This window comes from Mus pahari, chromosome 5 (genome assembly GCF_900095145.1).
Source record: "Mus pahari chromosome 5, PAHARI_EIJ_v1.1, whole genome shotgun sequence".
NCBI classification, from domain to species: Eukaryota; Metazoa; Chordata; class Mammalia; order Rodentia; family Muridae; genus Mus; species Mus pahari.
This window is the reverse complement of record NC_034594.1, coordinates 162,810,682-162,829,623: the sequence shown is the minus strand read 5'-3', so window position 1 is coordinate 162,829,623 and position 18,942 is coordinate 162,810,682. Positions and strand designations below refer to the sequence as shown.

Below are 18,942 nucleotides of genomic sequence, written 5' to 3'. Positions count from 1 at the left end.
ATTGGTGTATGTCCGTACAGACCTCCTCTTGGTGTATGTCCGTACAGACCTCCTCTTCCTTCTGAGCAGTGCTTTGAGGTTGCCAGTCCTGCATGCAATGTGGAGTTTCAGGCTGAGCCTACGCACGTCTTCATTTCACGTAGCTAACGTTTATTGAATGGCAATAGTAGACACTTGGATGGTGCTTACTGTGAATTGACACTTGATATAAATAAACACCCCTGTCACAGTTGCCCAGGGAGTGAGTACTGCTGTTGTTACCAACGAGAGAGTCAAAGCTTAGAGAAGTTAAGTCACTCTTTCAGGATCATGAGCAGGCAGGGAGTGGGTTTGTGTTTTAATGAAAGTGGGCTGGTAGCGGGCCTACAAGACATGCTTAAGAAACGAGATGGGCAGCCGAAGGCCCATGCCATAAAACGTCTGTCGCATTAGGTACTGGGGTGTCCCACCTGGGCCTTCTGTCTCTCATATATATATATATATATATATATATATATATATATATATACACACACACATACATGTAACTCATGGTGCTCAATTTTTCTGTTTTTTCCAATATCTTGTTTTAATCTATCCCTTTTTTGACTGTTAATACTGCTTAGCATAAAACTCTCATACACCAAAATTTCAGTAAATGGGTTTTTAAAAATTTAAACTTGTTTATTGACATCTCAGATACTGCAAGCTTTCATAGCATTCAAATTTTTGATTTCCTTGAACCTTGGCTGGGAAATAGTTTGCTGAAGTTTGGTGCTGTAGTTGGTAAAGTTTGATAGGAGTAACAACTTGGGCGAGCATTTGATGACCTGCCATTTAAGTTATTGCTAGGCTTTGTTTTCTCTTGAGATTTGGGAATGTAGAAAACTGCCATTCCTATTTTTTGTAAAATGTATTTTGTATTCCATCTGTCTGTTTACTCATTTGTATGTGTTAGTATGGAGGTCAGAAGACAACCCGAGGGGGTCAATTCTCTCCTTCTACCATATGAGTCTTAGGATTTGAACTTAGGTGATCAAGTTTGGCAGTAAGCACCTTTACCACTGAGCCATCTCGCTATTCTTCAATTCATGTCTTACTCAATTTGTGTTCACCAGGTTCGTTCGTTCGTTTGTTCTTTCTTTCTTTTCTTTTTTTTTTTTTAGATTTATTTATTTTATGTATGTGAGTACACTGTGGCTGTCTTCAGATACACCAGAAGAGGACATTGGATCCCATTACAGATGGTTGTGAGCCATCATGTGGTTGCTGGGAATGGAACTCAGGACCTCTGGAAGAGCGGTCAGTGCTCTTAACCACTGCGCCATCTCACAGTCCCCATGCTCACCAGGTTTTATAACAAGACACTGTTGGCTGAGTGGCCTAAGCAACAAAACATTCTTTAAAATAAATCATAGTTTTGAAAGCTGCATAGCCAGTGGTCAAGGTGCCAGCTGGTTCAGGGTCTGTGATGATCTCGATGCCTGTTTGCAGATACCTGCCTTCTTGTCCCCTTTCATGACTGAGATGTCATTTATCTTTTCCTGGTGAGGACACTAGTCCGTAGTTATTTCCCCAAGGCTTTATTTCCATATGCTGTGGCCTGGAGGAAGAAAGAGCCAGCACGCGAGTTTGAGGTGGACACAGACATTCAGTTCATTCAGTACTTGAGCCTTCCGTGAGAACTCATTAGAAAGCGGAGTTCCTAGACTTTGTCTTATCTAGGTGCTCTTTGGCTGCAGAGAACCAGAAAACGTAAAACATCTGCTGATAGTTTGTGCAGGTGCTGTCTCTGGGGTCCAGACTACCTGGCTGGCCGGCGGTAACTGGCCCATGTCCTCTTGCCAACTAGTGACACCTGTGTCTCTGTAGGGTGGCCGGGGAGAGAGGAGCTGGGATGCAGGTGTCACAGTGAGAGGGAGGTTGGCTTCACTAACAAGACAGTTATACACAGGAGCTGAACACTTGGAGTGAGAGCTCAATCATCCTGCCAGAGCCCTGGTTTTGTGTGCGCGAGATGCAGTTTAAAGACGGCAATATATCCATAGGAAAGTTGATGTCTGAAAGCCAAGGTCGCATGTGTTACATTGATGAATGTGCTGATTGGTGTACCAGATCACCACAGGGAGTCACGTTCAGTGTCACACAGCCTTCTTTGTAGCCTGTCATCCCGTTACCGCTCTTAGAGATTTGTAGCTCTGAAAAGTGAAAAGGGCTTGTCCTCTCTGTCCTGTTTAATCACCTCGACTCCGCATTTCGTGATGTATTTACATGCAGTGCTTTGTTGCTTTAGCTTCTAGGCTGCATCCTAATGGTGGAGTAGCCACGAGAGGACTTGGCAATGCTTGCCTAGTATGAATGCGGCTGGGTTCAGTCCCTTGCACCACAAAGGGAAAATGCAGAAGGATCAGTGTGCACATGCTTGGATTTATATGGGTTCTGAGAGATGGTAAACAGCCTCCCAGGATCAAGGCCACGGCGTTTCCTTGAGAATGTAATATACATGGCCTGAGTGTGCACTCTTCTCCTGAGGTTTTAGTATTGCAGGGTGAAATTACCACATTGAGTTTTTAGTAACTGATACAGCATTCATTTTCTTTTCCACAGTGAAATTTTATGCAGATGCTATTGAAAGTAATTGCAGAGCTGTGAAAGCTTGTTTGATAACGAGTATTTCTGTCTGTGTTTGGTTTTAGGTTGTTTCACGAAGAAATCCAGAGGACGTCCGGGAGGTAGTGTGCTTACCCACATGGACATTCTGTTTCCCCTGTGAAGAAACTGCCTGGGTTGCTTGTCTCAGTGTTTGTACCTGTGTAACTGTTTCTGCAGCTACGTGCCAGTAGCTGCAGTTACACGGCATCCTGCTGAGGAGGTGCAGTGCGGTGTGAGCTTCTCTAGCCCTCACCTGCCTTAGCCGTAGTCAGGGCTTCTCTCACCTCGCTAAGGCCCGAGCTGTATGTATTGCATACAGCTGTAGCAATAGATTAGGGCTCTGCACAGTGCCATGTGTGTGCTGGCCCGGCATGCTGACGCCGTGAGCTGCTAACGCCGTGAGCTGCTGCAGCGTCCCTGCTTAGTTTTGAAGTTTTTGACCAGTTAGTTCTTTCGCAGAGTTGTCTGTGCTTCTGTCTGCCATCCTTGCCGTGCTGATGCTGGCCCGGCGTGTATTGCTTAGGATGGTAGGATTCTCCCTAGGGCTTGCTGCGCTTGGTCCTTCATGTAGGGACGCTGGTCAAGCTTCCCTCACTGCATGCTCATTTACTCTGATTGGTTCCCACTCAGGTTTGCGACTAGATGCACTATGTTTCCTGCCTTTCCCCCAACCAAGTGTTTAAACAGATGCTGTAAATTGAACAATCTTGATTCTGCAGTGGTGTTGGATGTCCCCAGCTCAGTGTCTTTAGATGGGGTGTGGACATCTGCTTAGCTGCAGGCGCCACTCTGGTCAGGAGTACCTGACTTGGTTCATGTATTTGAGCTGATTGTTTCGTACTATTGGCCCAAGTTCATTAGACTCTTGAAGTGTCTGACTAGGTATTTGTTTTTGTCTTATAATTCAAAACCACAGTGAAGGACACCATAAAAATAAAGATTTTATAGTATTTCCCTCATGGGTTTTGAGACATCTTTGCTTCCCAAGTAGGGAGGATATTAGAATGCTCTTGTTTCAGAAGAGAATGACATATATGTGTCTCACAGTTGTTCTCCTTATGTGCCAGTTGATGGCATGGAACATTCTTTAGAATTCCACTTCTGTTTAATTATGGCCTCTTCCAGTTGGTTCGGCTCTAGAAAGTTTACAGCTCTGTTAGACTTGGGAATGGGGTGCAGCTCCTTTGACTGTGTCATCTGACTGCCATGCTGTGGTTGTTCCTTGATGTTCACCTTTTCCAGGAGAATCCTGAACCACCTTGTCCATGAGCGAGCTCTCTGCCATTCCTTAGTCCTTTTTGGGGGACACTTCTTTTATAACAGCAACTGCTGGTGACCCAGTCATCAGCAAGCTCTTGTAAGTGTCCTTCAGCTACACAGTTGCATGTTCTTCTCTTAGAAATGATACAAAGCCTTTAAAGTTTCCTGTGAGTTGACATCTTAAACCTTGGAGCAACCCTGAAATGCTAACAGTCCCTTCAGGTTCTTCTCTGTCAATTCAAACCCTGGCATTCACCTTGAGAAGAGCTTGTCCTTCAGGCCTCCAGGTCCTTTCTCTTCACCTCCTCAAAGCTGTGGCCTCACAGATGGAGTTTCTGCTTTAGAGTGGACCCAGGCTTCCCAAAGCTCTTGGAAACTAGAAAGCACATGGCTAGTTTACTCAAATGATGGCCTTATGTTCCTTATTAATGAAGAAATGTTTCTATCCTTTGTAGAGCTTGTCTGACTCCTCCAGAGGTCTTGCCTTCCTAAGAGTGCTGGAAGAATATTACAGTCAACGCGTCGTTTGATATTATGTAGGGCAGCTACCCTTTTCCAATTTCCTCTAAATTTTTAAGAAAAAGTTGAGTGGGTTGGGAATATGATTCAGTTCATGAAGTGCTTACTATGTAGGCAGAGGGCCTGAGTGTGAGCTGTGTAAACAAGAAGGCCTGAGTGTGGTCTGTGCAGGCAGGAGGCCTGAGTGTGAGCTGTGCAGGCCTGAATGTGGTCTGTGCAGGCAGGAGGCCTGAGTGTGAGCTGTGCAAGCAGGAGGCCTGAGTGTGATCTTAAGATCTCATACTTTCCCTGGTACAGTGACTCATGTTTGGTTTTTTTGTTTTTGTTTTTGTTTTTTTTTTATTTTTAAAGTTTTTTTTTTTTTTGATTCTTTGTGAATTTCACATCATGCGACCCAATTCTGTTTATCTTCCTGTCCCTCCATCCTGCCCTTTACCCTTGCAACCTCCTGCCACCAAAAGAAAACAACCAAAACCAAAACAAAACAAAAAAACAAAAACAAAAGTAAAATTAAAAAAAAAAATCTCTAGGTGGAAGCTGTGGTGTATCAGTGTTCCACACAGTGTACCCTTTTGCTCAAAAAGCTTTACTTGCAAATTTTCATTGCAGGAGTCATGGTCTAGAGCAAGGCCCCTGTGCAGTGAGTCATGGTCTGGACCGAGGCCTCTGTGTAGTGAGTCATGGTCTAGAGCGAGGCCCTGCACAGTGAGTCATGGTCTAGAGCGAGGCCCCTATGCAGTGAGTCATGGTCTAGAGCAAGGCCCTGTGCAGTAATTCATGGTCTAGAGTGAGGCCCCTGTGCAGTGAGTCATGGTCTGGACCAAGCTCTCTGTGCAGTGAGTGATGGTCTAGAGCGAGGCCCTGTGCAGTGAGTCATGGTGTAGACTGAGGCCCCTGTGCAGTGAGTCATGGCTTGGACCAAGGCCTCTGTGCAGTGAGTCATGGCCTGGACCAAGGCCTCTGTGTAGTGAGTCATGGTCTAGAGCGAGGCCCTGCACAGTGAGTCATGGTCTAGAGCGAGGCCCTGTGCAGTGAGTCATGGCCTGGACCAAGGCCTCTGTGTAGTGAGTCTTGGCCTGGACCAAGGCCTCTGTGCAGTGAGTCATGGTCTGGACCAAGGCCTCTGTGCAGTGAGTCATGGCCTGGACCGAGGACTCTGTGCAGTGAGTCATGGTCTGGACCANGACCAAGGCCTCTGTGCAGTGAGTCATGGCCTGGACCGAGGACTCTGTGCAGTGAGTCATGGTCTGGACCAAGGCCTCTGTGCAGTGAGTCATGGTCTGGACCGAGGCCCCTGTGCAGTGAGTCATGGCCTGGACTGAGGCCCCTGTGCAGTGAGTCATGGTCTAGACCAAGCTCTCTGTGCAGTGAGTCATGGTGTAGACTGAGGCCCCTGTGCAGTGAGTCATGGTCTGGACCAAGCTCTCTGTGCAGTGAGTCATGGTGTAGACTGAGGCCCCTGTGCAGTGAGTCATGGTATAGACCGAGGCCCCTGTGCAGTGAGTCATGGCCTGGCTTCTGTTCACCATCACTGCTGCATCCTCACAGAACTCCTCTGGGATATCCTGTGTTTGCCCTGTGTCATGGAGGTCCTGTAGCTTTGCTTCTTCAGGACTGGACTCTCCATGTGCTGCGGCAGTTCATAGATGGGGTAGATGTTGGGGTGGGCCAACTCAAAGCAGAGACAGGCAGGTCCTTGGGGCTGGCTGACCCGCTCGCTAATCAGTAAGCTTACACTTATGAATTATGATACACATGTACATCACACACAAATATATAACAAATATGCAAAAAAGAGGAAAAGAAGATGTGTAAGCAAATAGTCTTATAGTCATGTTTGTTATAAGCAAGGGTGACTTAGCAAGTGTTTGGTATTGAACAAGAGTGAGAACAAAAATGTTGAGTTAGGTGATGTTATAAAATGTAGGGAAACAAGTTTTTTGGTGTTATTAAGTTCAAGTATCTAAAAAGGAAATGTTTATCATATGTTGACATGCTAAAGAGAAGGCTATAGTGAAAATGTAGCTTTTATTAAATTTTTTAAGCTACATATGGTCATTGAGTGCTTCATTGGTAAAGTTCCCTCAGAGAGATGTCAATAAACACATGAGGGGCCTGCGCTTGCAGGCTTCTGGTTGTTCTAGTGGGAACCCACCAGGCTTTATGGAGAAAATAAGATATGTCTATGCCAGGTGCTGTCTTAGCGCAGACACAAACACAGTCCTGGCTCTGTTAGAAGTGTGCATTTGTTCTCATTTCCATCTGAGGATTTTTGAGAACTTTAGATGGAGTTGAGAGGAGTAAGGGGAAAGGAGAGAGTGGGTGGTTTTGTTCTGCAGCCCGGGTGTACAGTGACATGTGAGGGTAAGCGATTTTCTGGTGAGAGTCAGACCCTCCTGGGGCTGTCCTAGCTTGGCTTCATATAATCTGGTATTCTAATCAGTATCATCATTAAGTTGTGAAAAATTTTCAAGTTACCATTCGTTTATTTGGAAATGATCTTACCGAGGGTGTTTCATCTGCAGACTGTGGTTGCTTTGTAATTTCTAGTCTCATTGGTAATACCTGTTGGTCTGGGCACGGACCCTGCAGAGGACTGCATTCAGAGCTCGCCACCCAGTCCTTCCTAAGCTCTTAGCAGCATGGTACTAGATAGCTTGAGTACTTAGGTATTGATGGATCCATATTTTGATGTTTTGAGACAGGATCTTGCTCTCTGGTTCAGACTGGTCTAAAACTCACTGTGTAGCCCAGGCTGACCTTGAACTCATGGTCTTACTGCCTAGCCTTCTTGAGTGCTGAGATTTTTAGGTACCAGCCATCATGTCCAGCTCAATTTGATATATTTTGAAATATAAAAGTAACACCTTTTTTCATGACAAAATTATGTCTCTGAAGACTGGAAGCTACAGAGAATCAAGAGCTGCGATAGCTGCAGGCCCCTGTTGTCTGCACTCCAAACCCAAGAGTCGTACTGAACGACTCACAAGCATGTGAGCCAGATGTGCACAGCTGGCTTCTGATGGGCCTCAAGTACCGCTTCTTCGTTGCTCCTCACCTCAGGGACAACACTACCACTAGTCAGTCACAGAAACCAAGACTTATGTCTTTGGCATCATTTTCTCTTTAGAAACATTGCCCACAGCCTCCTATCTCTCCATGTTCTTTGCTCTGGTGACTTCTCCCGATACCAGGCATTGTAGCCTTGGGAAGTATTCAGTCTGGGCAGGGAGCCCTCTACCACTTTGGTGCAGTTCCTCAGCACTTGTCAGTTCCTTTTGTGATTGCGTCCAGCCTGGCTTGTTCTTCTCATCTTTATTGCTAACTCTGAAGGAGGGCCTGTGCTCCTGGTCTCATACTGGGATAGTACAATGTGTAGCACAGTTGGGACTGGTTCGGGTGGAAGCAACTTGTCTACTTCATCTTATAGTCTATGGGCTGCCTCAGCAGTTGTACTTAGGAGGCAGCCCATAGACTCTCCAAGAGGCAGAGTTGTCAAGGATAACTTCAGATAGTAGGACAGTTTGGCGAGACTTGAAAATCATGTCTAGAGACCTTCCTGGCCTAGTGTTTGATAATTATCAGTATTCCCTGTGTGTACATGAAAACATGTAGCCTGTATTAGAAGTAAGATAACCAGGCATTTGGGAAGAAAGGAATTTGCAATTAAGATTTTCTTTATTTTATGGCACTCAGAGTTGACAGTGACATCAAAGCCATGCATCAGTTACTTCCTGTTTATAAAGTATTTTTTTCTGAGTTAATCTAAGTAAGATACAATAATTTAAGCTAGTGACAGAAAGTGCTTTTCCAAGCTGTCTAATCTACAGGACTGTTACTTTCCGTTTTTGTGATATGCAGGTCTTAATTATATTCTGGTTGATGTTTACTTTGTACCCTGAAATCTTATGGTTGGTTTAAATTAAGATTTATGAAAAATTATAGAATGTACAAACGCCTGTTTCTCTTTCTACACAGTCTTTTCTCTTTCACTGAAGGTCTGCTTTTGGGAGGGGGCAAATGTTCTGTAGTTTTTATTTAAAATTTGCCTGAGTTGGGGCCCGGAGAGATGCCTGGATGGTGGAATCATTTCCTGCTCTTACTGAGGACCTGGGTTCAGTCCCCGTGTCTACATGCCTCACAACTACCTGTAACCCCTGTTCCAGGGGAGCCAGTGCCCGTTTCTGGCCTCAGGTCTCATGCATGATGTGGTATATAACTCATGCCAGCTCATATGCCTGCCCATGACATATGTGAGTAAATCTGAAGAAGGACTGAAGGATAAATGCCCAAGGTGTTTTGTGCCTGTAAGTGTGATATTTGAGACAGCGTTAGTCATGTAATTAATTTATGGGCCAATAGTAAGTGGTTTCATGAAGGAGAGAATATATTTTATATAGCACAGATCAGTTCTGTACCAGGTTGAATAATTTTCACAGGGTATAAAAAGACTTTCAGAAAGCGGATTTAAGAGCCTCAAGTCAACAGCCTTAAGAGCTGTGTTAGCTCTTACGGGAAATGTTCACATCAGACTGTTGGCTCTGCAGGCTGAAGTACATACGTGTTTGCTTTGCATGGTAATTTGGAATAGTTAAAGAAAACATCTGTAGCACAGAGACAGAATGGTTATGATTTGAGATATACATTTAGTTTTGTTTTCGTTTCAGATAATCGTGTGGAGGAGATACAGTGACTTCAAGAAACTGCATAGAGAATTATGGCAAATTCACAGGAATGCATTTCGACACTCTGAGCTATTTCCCCCGTTTGCTAAAGGGACAGTGTTTGGTAAGTGCCATTCTGAAACTAGTTTAATGTCGGCCTTCAGCCACCCCCCACCCCCATGTCAGGCTGGGGATTGAATGAGAACCGCACACTTGTCAGGCAGGTTCTCTGCCAGTGAGCTACAGCTCAACCCTGCAGCTGCGACGTGAGTGTGATTAGCTGGTGATGGTCCGTGCTGAGGCCTCCCCTCCTATGGTTGTCTGTCCAGCTTAGCAAGTACTTGATACATTCCCCAAGCCCTCAGTATAGTTCATACAAAAGGCAGTTTCTTTTCCCAGCCATGGGGTAACTGCAGTTCTGTTCAGACAGACTAAGACCCCAGAAGAGATGTATTTACTCACACATGCCCTCCAAATGCCTTTCCTGTGTCCTAGCCCCCAGTATAACACCTCTGTGATTGTGCTGGTGTCTGTAATGATAGGTGTTTCACCCACATCAGCCCTGCTTGCTGTACGATACTCTAAGAGCACCCACTGTTTTTCATGTCTTTCTCCCCTGCCACTCCCCCCCCCCTTCCCAGCCCCCTGACCCCTACCCCCTCTCCCCTCCTTCTATAAACCTGGCTAGCTGCAGGGTGACGAGACTGTGTCATACGCTTGCTGGGCTGCCTTGAGAGCTCCACCAAGTAAATTACTCTTACATTTACAATTACAATTTAAATTATTTTTACATTTTGCTTCATTTAGTTTTCAGGAACAGTCAGAATGCAGCCTGAGTTTTTTTGCCAGAGTGGAACACAAACAGCTTCCAGCTGAATCCCCACAGTTCTTGTTCTCTCTGAACCTCCTGAACTAGCCCTTCTATGCCTGCATTCTGGTCTTCTGAGGTGGACTATAATGGCCACTGAGTTTTGCTTACAGCATAATAGGGCTTCCTTGGTTCACAACTCCATATTTCCCAGTTTCTAAGGCCTGTGAGCCATGCAGCACACAGCCCCACTCCCAGTTTTCTGAATTAATTTCCTCTTTGCTCTGATAAAATACATGATGGAGACAGCTTATCAGGGAAGAACTCCTTTTAGCTCACAGTTCAAGGATACAGTCCACCATGCTGTCTGCAGTGGGCCTGTGTGAGCAGGGGTTCACAGGGAGCTTCTCTTGTTGTCCTGATGAGGGAGCACATGGCGGGGACTGTGAGGAACATCAGCCAATGTGATCTTCAATGTCTGTCCCCAGTGGCCTGCGTCTGCTCGCTAAGCCCTACTTCTTAAATGCACGTTTTACAACTTGAGGGTGCGGGTCAGATGCATAGAACCCTGGGAGGGATGGTCCATCAGCATCCATGCATTTCCCTGAGAGTGAGATTGGGCATCTAAAGCTAGTTGCCATATTAATTAAGAAATACTTAGTAGCCTGAGAGTTTGGGCAATATCCTGAAATCACTCATAGAATTGTCTTGGTTGCCACTGTGGTTTAAATTTGAACTCTGACCCAGGGGCTCAATGCTGTGCTCTGGAACCTTTGGAGGTGGGGCCTGGCTGTAGGAAGTGGGTGGCGGTAGGGGGGGGCAGGCTTTGAGGTTTAGAACCCTGCCCTGCATCTTGGCCTCTCTCTGCTTCCTTATCCTCCTCAGTGAGTAAACTTTGACTACCAGGCCATCTCTGCCATTTTGGACGGTGTCTCCTCAAAGCATGAGATAATTAAGATTGCCTTTGAGTTGCTTCTGTTAGTATTTTATCATAGTGAGAAAAGTAAGGGTCCAGGGCCATGACTGGAGAGGAAGCCCTGCTGGGTGCCAACGTGAGTGGTCAGAGACCTGGGTGTTGGTCAGTAGCAGCTGGACCATTGGTTTGATCAGGGCTTTGGTTCCTTCCTCCTGAGTGCTGGGGTGGGGCTCAGGCTTGGTGCTGCATGTCCTCCCCCTTCAGGTGTTCGTGTCCAGCTCTGGCTCCACGTTCAGTTAGGCCCTCACCCATTCCCTTCAGACCTCTCTGTTCACAGCAGGTGACTCTTGGCCACTGCTGCTCTGACCTTTGTAGCCACCCTTGTGCTGCCACTGTGCCCAGCAAGCGTGGCTCTGTGCTTCACACCTACTAGTCAGATGTCTTCTTGGATGAATTCTAGTGCAGTGTTAACTTCTGGAACTTGTGTGGTACCCTTAATTCAAGAAACATTAAAAACAAAAAACAGGAATGAGGGCCGAAACAATGTCTGTCTGATGAAACTCAGTGTCCTGCTGTGGAAGATGTGAAGGGCAGGCAGTATGCAGGGCACAGCAGGCTCTGTCGTGGGAGCACAAGGCCAATATACCACAGGGCCACAAAGCAAAAGTGCAGTCCACAGCCTGGGGACTTTAGCTGTCATCTCTGAAACCACACCATAGGTCTTACCCCTAAAACAAGAACCCCCTTCTTTGCTGCAGAAGAAATTATGGCATCATTGAGAGTCAGTTCTGGGTTTGACTTCCTCTTCTAGACAGTAGAGGAAGAAGGTAAATTACAGTCTCTTCAGTGAATGTTTGTATTAACATGTTCTCCTGTCTGCATAGGAAGTGTATACTAGTGGGCAGGCATTGGGCTGTAGAAATTATTTTGTCTTCATGAAGATGACTGAGGGCCAGAGAGGACTGTTGTCATGTGGATTATCGCCGGTACCATTCACCACAGTGGCAGCGAAAAACAGAAGAAGAAGGAAAGGGGAACAAAAGGGAGAAGCTGAATTTGAGCCGAGCTGAGTTCTATGCTGTGATGTGCTGTCTGTGCGTCAGTCAGAAGGGAGGGGTGTTTAACTGAACACATTCTCTGATAGACCAGAACTTTACTAGCGATAAATTCTTGCACGTTAACTGCAGCATGGAGTAGAAGCTCTGTGAAGGAAGAAGGAATGCTCCTTCAGAATGCTCAGCTAAACCCTCGGGTAGTCTTGTGAATGCATCTCTTACCTGCGTTTGACTTTGTAGCATTATGCTTTCCCATTTGAAACCTATTTTGCTAGGACTGGAGAGACGGTGGCAGAGTAGTTAAGTGTACTGGCTGCTCTTTCATAGAATCCTGGCTTGGTTCTCAGCACCCATAACGTAGCTCCCTGCCATCTGTAACTGCAGCTCAGTTCTGATGCCTCTTCTGACCTCCGAGTTCACCAGGCACTCATAAGGTGCACAGACTTGTGTGCAGGCAAACACTCATAAGTAAAAATACATCTTAAGAAAAGAGAATATTTTGATGCCTCATGTTTTGCCGATCTTGCAGATGGTTCCTGGTTTGGTTAGATGATGCCAGCAAATGTTTATATGGCCAGAGATCTCTAAAGAGAAGATTTAAGTCCCAGGAAGCTGGAAAGCTCTAGTTACCTGCCGGACTACGATCTTCGCGCCAGCAGAAGCTCTGTTGGTGGCTTTCCTGCAAGTGTTAGGCTCACTTTTCTCTTTTGAGAAAATGTCTGTGTTACACCCAAATATTGCCAATCACAGAGATCTCTAAAGAGAAGATTTAAGTCCCAGGAAGCTGGAAAGCTCTAGTTACCTGCCGGACTACGATCTTCGCGCCAGCAGAAGCTCTGTTGGTGGCTTTCCTGCAAGTGTTAGGCTCACTTTTCTCTTTTGAGAAAATGTCTGTGTTACACCCAAATATTGCCAATCACAGAGATCTCTAAAGAGAAGATTTAAGTCCCAGGAAGCTGGAAAGCTCTAGTTACCTGCCGGACTACGATCTTCGCGCCAGCAGAAGCTCTGTTGGTGGCTTTCCTGCAAGTGTTAGGCTCACTTTTCTCTTTTGAGAAAATGTCTGTGTTACACCCAAATATTGCCAATCACAGTTTGTTCTGTTTCACAGAATTCTAAAATGGAGAGTTCTCCAATGGCCAGAATTCAATAAGTTTAATAATTGTTACTGCTTCATAAGAGGATTTTTTTCATTTTAGTGAAACGTCATGAAAAAAATTAAAACTATGAGTAAGTGGGGGAAAGGAGTAAAATAGTCACCGGTGGGTGTGGCGCTGTGGCCTGGCATCCTGCTAAGGTGGCCACAGTCTTGCCACCACCATGTATAGACCATTAGTGCAAATGTCAGCACATGGAAGAAGCAGTAAATGCCATAGCACAGACACAATGAAGTATGCTGGTTGGCCCACAGGACACTTGACAATGAGTATTGTGCATGTTGTCATAGTCAGTGTCCTCCTGCTGTGAAGGGACACCACTGACCACAGCAATGCTTGCAAGAAAAAAAAAACTTGGGGCTGGCTTACAGTTTCAGAGGTTTAGTCTGTTACCTGTTGGTGGGAAGCATGGTGGATCCTAGGCAGACATGTGCTGGAGAAGTGGCTAAGAGTTCTGTTCTGCAAGCAGCAGAGAGGCCCTGGGCTGGGCATCCGTCAGCGATCCCAGTGACACTTCCTCCAAGAAGGCCACACCTACAAATCCTTTCAAATAATGCCACTCCCTGGCGACCAAGTTCCAAATCTGTGAGCCCATGGTGACCGCTCTCATTCAAACTACTATACATGGCATGGATGTACCCCAGTCTGAAGCTGTTGGAAACATACTAGGATTAGAAGGGTGCCTGAGATGTGTGTGTGTACATGCATGTACATAGACATGTATATGCATTTAGTTTCTCTCATCTAAAGTTAGTTTATTTTGAGACAAGGTATCATTGTATGGCTCTGGCTGGCTTGGAGCTTGCTGTGTTGGTCAGGCTGGCCCTTAGACTCAGAGAGAACTTTCTGCTTCTCCATCCTGAGGGCTAGGGTTGAAGGTGTGTGCCATGCACCTTCAATCACAAGAGCTACATTTTGAGTTAAAGCAAATATTGAACAGTGCTGTGTTTAGTGAGAGCTCGTCCGTGGAGAGTAAACATATGCCTGCTGTGTGAGGAGCATCTGATCATGTTGTCAGTGTCCAGTTTCTGAGAAGCACACGGGATATTTTTATCTTTACCTTGGACTTTCTGTACTGTGATTTTTTTTTTTTCTTTTGAGACAGGGTTTCTCTGTGTAGCCTTGGCTGTCCTGGAACTCACTTTGTAGACCAGCCTGGTCTCGAACTCAGAAACCCTCCTGCCTCTGCCTCCTGAGTGCTGGGATTAAAGGCGTGCGCCACCACGCCCGGCTATACTGTGAATTTTTAAAGCATTTTTTAGATCTATTATTTTAAGTTATTTGTTTGTACATGTGTCTGTGTGTGGGTATGTACATATGAGTGCAGTGCCCAAGGTCCCCTGGAGGCTGGAGTTATAGGCAGTTCTGAGCCTCCCCGTGTGGGCATTGGGACTTAAACCCCCATCCCCTGCCTGCTCTTAACCATAGAGCCGTCTCCCGAGCCCTGTAGACTGAAGTTTAACCACGCACAGTTTTAGCGCTGACGCTGCAGATAGTTTGGCCTTTGAAGTCATGGGGTTACTAGTGTGCTGGAGTAGCTTCTAACAGACACTCTCAGCGTAGTGCTTGTAGTTCATGGGTTATCTTTGTCTCCACACTTCCTTATTAATCTTAATAAGTGAATACTTATCTCTTTTAGTCAGTGGTACAGCTCATTAGTAACACTTGATAACTGCAGTGAACGCTGCAGGCCACAGCTGTGGCTGTATGGAGAGAATTGTTGGTTAGCCATCCATCTTTTAGCTCCTCTCATACTGAGTATGTAAACCTCAGCAGTAAGGAGTTTTACTGCAGTCTGCAGAGTGTCAGCAGCGCATTGTGCTAGGGCCATAGTGAAGGGACTATTCTTTGGCAGTTAGACAGCACTAGGCCATGTCTGCTGCCCAGCATCTGTTGGCCCTGCAGGCTTAGGATTCCCATGTAGTTCAGGATGGCCTTGGTGTTGCCGTGTAGCTGGGGATGCCCTTGAATGCCTGATCTCCTGCCTCTTCCTCCCTAGGGTTAGGGTTTTTGGCATGTGCAATCATGCCTGACTTTCCTGTGTGATCTTACAGAGTTCTGCCAAGGGTCACTTTCTTACTGTGTATCTGTCGTTTGCTGAGCTTATTGAGACGTTAACATTGCCTGTGGCTCAGCTCAGTCTCACCTTCTGTGTCTCCTCTGGCACTGCACTCTGCATCAAGTCTTTGCTTAGCCCTTAGACTTTCGGACTGTGTGTTCTAAGGTATTGTCTGCTGTTAGGTTATGTTGATCAGGCTGGCCTTAGACTCACAGAGCTCTCTCTGCTTCTGCCTTCTGAGTGCCAGGATGGAAGGGCTGCTTTCTCTTCCTGGTTCTACAGAGCACCAATATAGCACTTTGTAATTAATGGGAACCTTTTGTAAATATTTTAATTCATATTTTTAATGCATATTATGTTCAATGATATCAATGTAGCACTCATTTTATCTTTTTTCATTTATTTATTTATTTTTACTTACAAAATTTTCAGCTTTAGAGAAGAGAACATGAGAGAATGGGGCAGTGGTCACCTGTGTGGCAGTGGTCACCTGTGTACCATTCCCCAGGGTTGCTTATTCTTAGCCCTTGCTGTGTTTTCTCTGTGCCCAGGTGTTCTCTCCACCCCATTATTTTGGAATAAGTTGCCAATATTGTCACATTTTAATGTAACTTCCTGTATTTCCCTGATGGCCACAGTCCTGTATCACACCCATGAAAGGGACCTTGGTGCAGTTTTGTAAATGAGCCATTCCATTGGTGCAGTGTTGTAACTGGGTCGTCCCATTGGTGCAATGTTGTAACTGGGCCGTCCCACTGGTGCAGTGTGTAACTGGTCTGTCCCACTGGTGCAGTGTGTAACTGGGCCATCCCTGTGCAGATTTACCCATCTGTCCTTCGTGTATTCCTTCTGACCCATAATTCAGTGTCCTCTGTCCCCCATTCCTCACAGCATGATATTCAGGATAAGCTTTACCTTCCTTGGGCTATTCTCAAAGCTCCTGACAGAAGCCCAGAGTCAGTGGGCGCAGTCCCAGGCACAGTGCGTGCTCTGCCACATTGCTGGGATTCAGGAACCGACTGTTAGTCCTGGTGCTCCTGGTGCCAGCTGGCTGGTGATAGTTCCCACCTGAGACCCCTGCCGTACTTGTTCTCTGACTGACCTGTGGATGGAATTGGAGACCAGAAGAATCACCAACATTACCATCAAGCACCTGCTGGCTCATCCTGGATGAGGGTCAGTTTTAGGTTGTAGGACTTGGTGTGAACTACTAGATTGGAAGTTTAAATTTTGTAATTAATTAATTAATTCTGTTTCTCTCTTTTCCTCTGTCTCTTTCTATTTTTTTCTCTCTCTGTTTCTTTTTCTGTTTCTGTCCCTCCCCCCTTCATCCAATTCTTTAGCTTAGTCTAGCATAGAACTCTGTATGGAGCCCAGACTGGCTTCATACTTGTGGCAGTCCTTCTGTCTTGCCTCTGAGTGCTTACTGAGCTAAGTAAGGAGTGAGTTGCCTGGTTCAACATTGCATTTTCAAAAGTTATATGGTCTAGAGAGCTGCCTGAGTTGTTAGGAGCACTGGCTATTCTTCCTGAGGTCCTGTGTTCAATTCCCCATACCCACAGGGGAATTACGATCTGTAACTGTGCTCCTTTGGGATCTGATTATCCACAAGGTAGCTTACGACCATCTGTAACTGCTCCTTTGGGATCCAGAGTCCTCCTTCTGGTGTCCATACACATAAAATAAATACATAAGTAAATAATAAAATTTAAAATTGTAAATGGTGCTTTTACTTGTTCTAAGTTGTAGTTAAAAAAAGTGAGATGGGCATGGTGGCCCACAGGGTGAAGCAGGAGGATTGCCGTGAGTTCTAGGCCAGCCTAGGCTAGAAGTAGACCCCATTTCAAAAAGTGGGTAAGATGAAATCCCAAAGGACACTTGTATCTGATAGACAGTGGCTCTGTTTCCTGGGACACCCAGTACAACAAAGGCAAACTCTGAACAGATGTGTCCTGTTATTTAAGCAGCTTCCTCTTGCTTGATGGAGAAAAGTTAGCCGCATCATTGGCACTGAAGGCACCCTTCACCCCTCACCCCCCAACCTTGTCTCTTAAAAGTATTTTATTTTATGAGTGTTCTTCTCACATGTGAATCTGTATACTGCATATGTGGCTGGGGCCAGGGAGGGCAGAAGAAGAGGTTGTATGGCCTGGAGTTGTAGTTACAGATGTGGTAAGTGGCGGTAAGCTGCCACATATGTGCTGGGAAGCAGACCTAGGTCCCGTGGAAGAAGTGCTCTGAAACACTGAGCCGTCCCTCCAGCCCTTCCGCGTCTTTATGTACTTGGTTCAGATAGAAATGAGATTTTTACAGGGCAGCATCAGCTCACTAAGATGTCTTCTAATGACTTCTCAGCGTGGGCTTCATGTATTTAAAGAGGGTATGTAGCAGTGGTATGGGTTAAAACATAGAAAAAGCATTGTGTTTGCTTCTACTCCAAAACCATAGATGCTTAAAGTAATGTTAATTTAGTACTAGTTATTTTTATGTACATGTTCATGTGTATGTGTGCATTTGTACACACATGAGTGGTGCATGTCTGTTGTCTTCTCCAGTCACTCTCCATCTTACTTTTTGAGACAGGGTTTCACACTGAACCTGGAGCTTGGTGATTCATCTAGTCTCTGACCAGTGGGCTCCTGGGTACCCTGTGCCCCTTACCCAGAGCTGGGGTTTGAAGCTTGTGCTGCTGTGCTTGGCTCTAATGTGGTCTTGGGGTGCGTGCGTGGGGGGGAGGGGGCGGTCAGGTGAGGTCATGGGTGGGGAAGCAGGAGAAGGATGTGTGATGTCTGCAGGAAAGTTGGTTTTATTTGTTAGTGTTACAGGTTGTCCTCAGCACTGTCATATGTGGCACAGTTTCACAAACAATAGAAGAAGCCGATTTGTTTTGTGTGTTTGGAAGTCTGGATGGAAGTGTCACAGTGCCCAGAAGTTACAGCTCCTTCTCTGCCTTCTACATCATCATTGTCTCTCCTGGCAGGAGGGATGGAGGGGTCTGGGAGGGAAGCAGGGAGAGCGAGTTTGCAGCTGCCTTCAGCAGGATCTCAGGGGAGCCACAGCTGCCTTCAGCAGGATCAGGGAAGCCACAGTGCCTTCTGTTGATAGTCTGTTGGTTGGACTGTCGTGGAGGCTGGCAAGGAAGGATGCATGCAGTTTGGCTGTCACGTATGGGGGAAGTCATAAGGAAGAAAAGGAGAGGCTGGGCGCTGTGACCTTCAGTCTCAGCACTCTGTAGGCAGAGGCAGGCAGAGTCTTTTTAGTGCAAAGCTAGCCTGGTCTACATAGTGAGTTCTAGGCCAGTCAGGGCCTAGAAAAACATTTTTCTAAATAAATTATATCTTTATAGTTGAGGGCATGAAAGAACATGTTGAGTTCTATATCTATAGCATTGCTAACCCTGTAGTGTGTGAGCGGTGGCTTCTGTCTGTCTGTCTTTCTCTCTCAATGTATTCAGTTAAGCTCTTCTATCAGGGTAGTCACTGTAAGACTGTTTTAATGGCGGGTTTCTGTCTTTGTTAGTCAGCAATAGCCCAAACAGATTTGCTGGTGTGCTGTGTGCTAGTCACTGTGGGTAGTTTGGATTCAGATCCCACAGTGATCTGTGTAGTCTTAATGTAGGTTTGCTGTGCCTGGCCACGGGAGCCATAGGCAGGCCCATGCCAGTGCACTTCAGTCAGCGTCTGGCTGGCCGTAGCAGGGAGTGCAGGGGCTGGGTTTGAACCCAGGTCTATCTCTGTCTCCTGCTCCCTGCAGCAAAGTCATGTAGATACTTACCAGAGGCAGGAGGCAGGAGGCAGGAGGCAGGAGGCAGGAGGCAGGAGGCAGGAGGCAGGAGGCAGGAGGCAGGAGGCAGGAGGCAGGAGGCAGGAGGCA

General features: G+C 46.1%; 1 protein-coding gene across 4 annotated transcripts in view; it reads left to right on the top strand.

Annotated features, from left to right (window-relative positions):
• The window catches only part of Rps6kc1 (ribosomal protein S6 kinase C1), a 137,777-nt gene that overhangs the window by 4,964 nt on the left and 113,871 nt on the right, over nt 1-18,942 (top strand). For 3 of the 4 annotated variants that reach the window (XM_021198094.2, XM_029538787.1, XM_021198091.2), the window contains exons 2-3: nt 2,676-2,711; nt 9,078-9,198. In XM_021198094.2, the coding sequence (XP_021053753.1) occupies nt 2,676-2,711; nt 9,078-9,198 (157 nt within the window). The remainder of the gene's footprint in view (nt 1-2,675; nt 2,712-9,077; nt 9,199-18,942) is intronic. The other variant, XM_021198093.2, reaches the window with a different exon arrangement.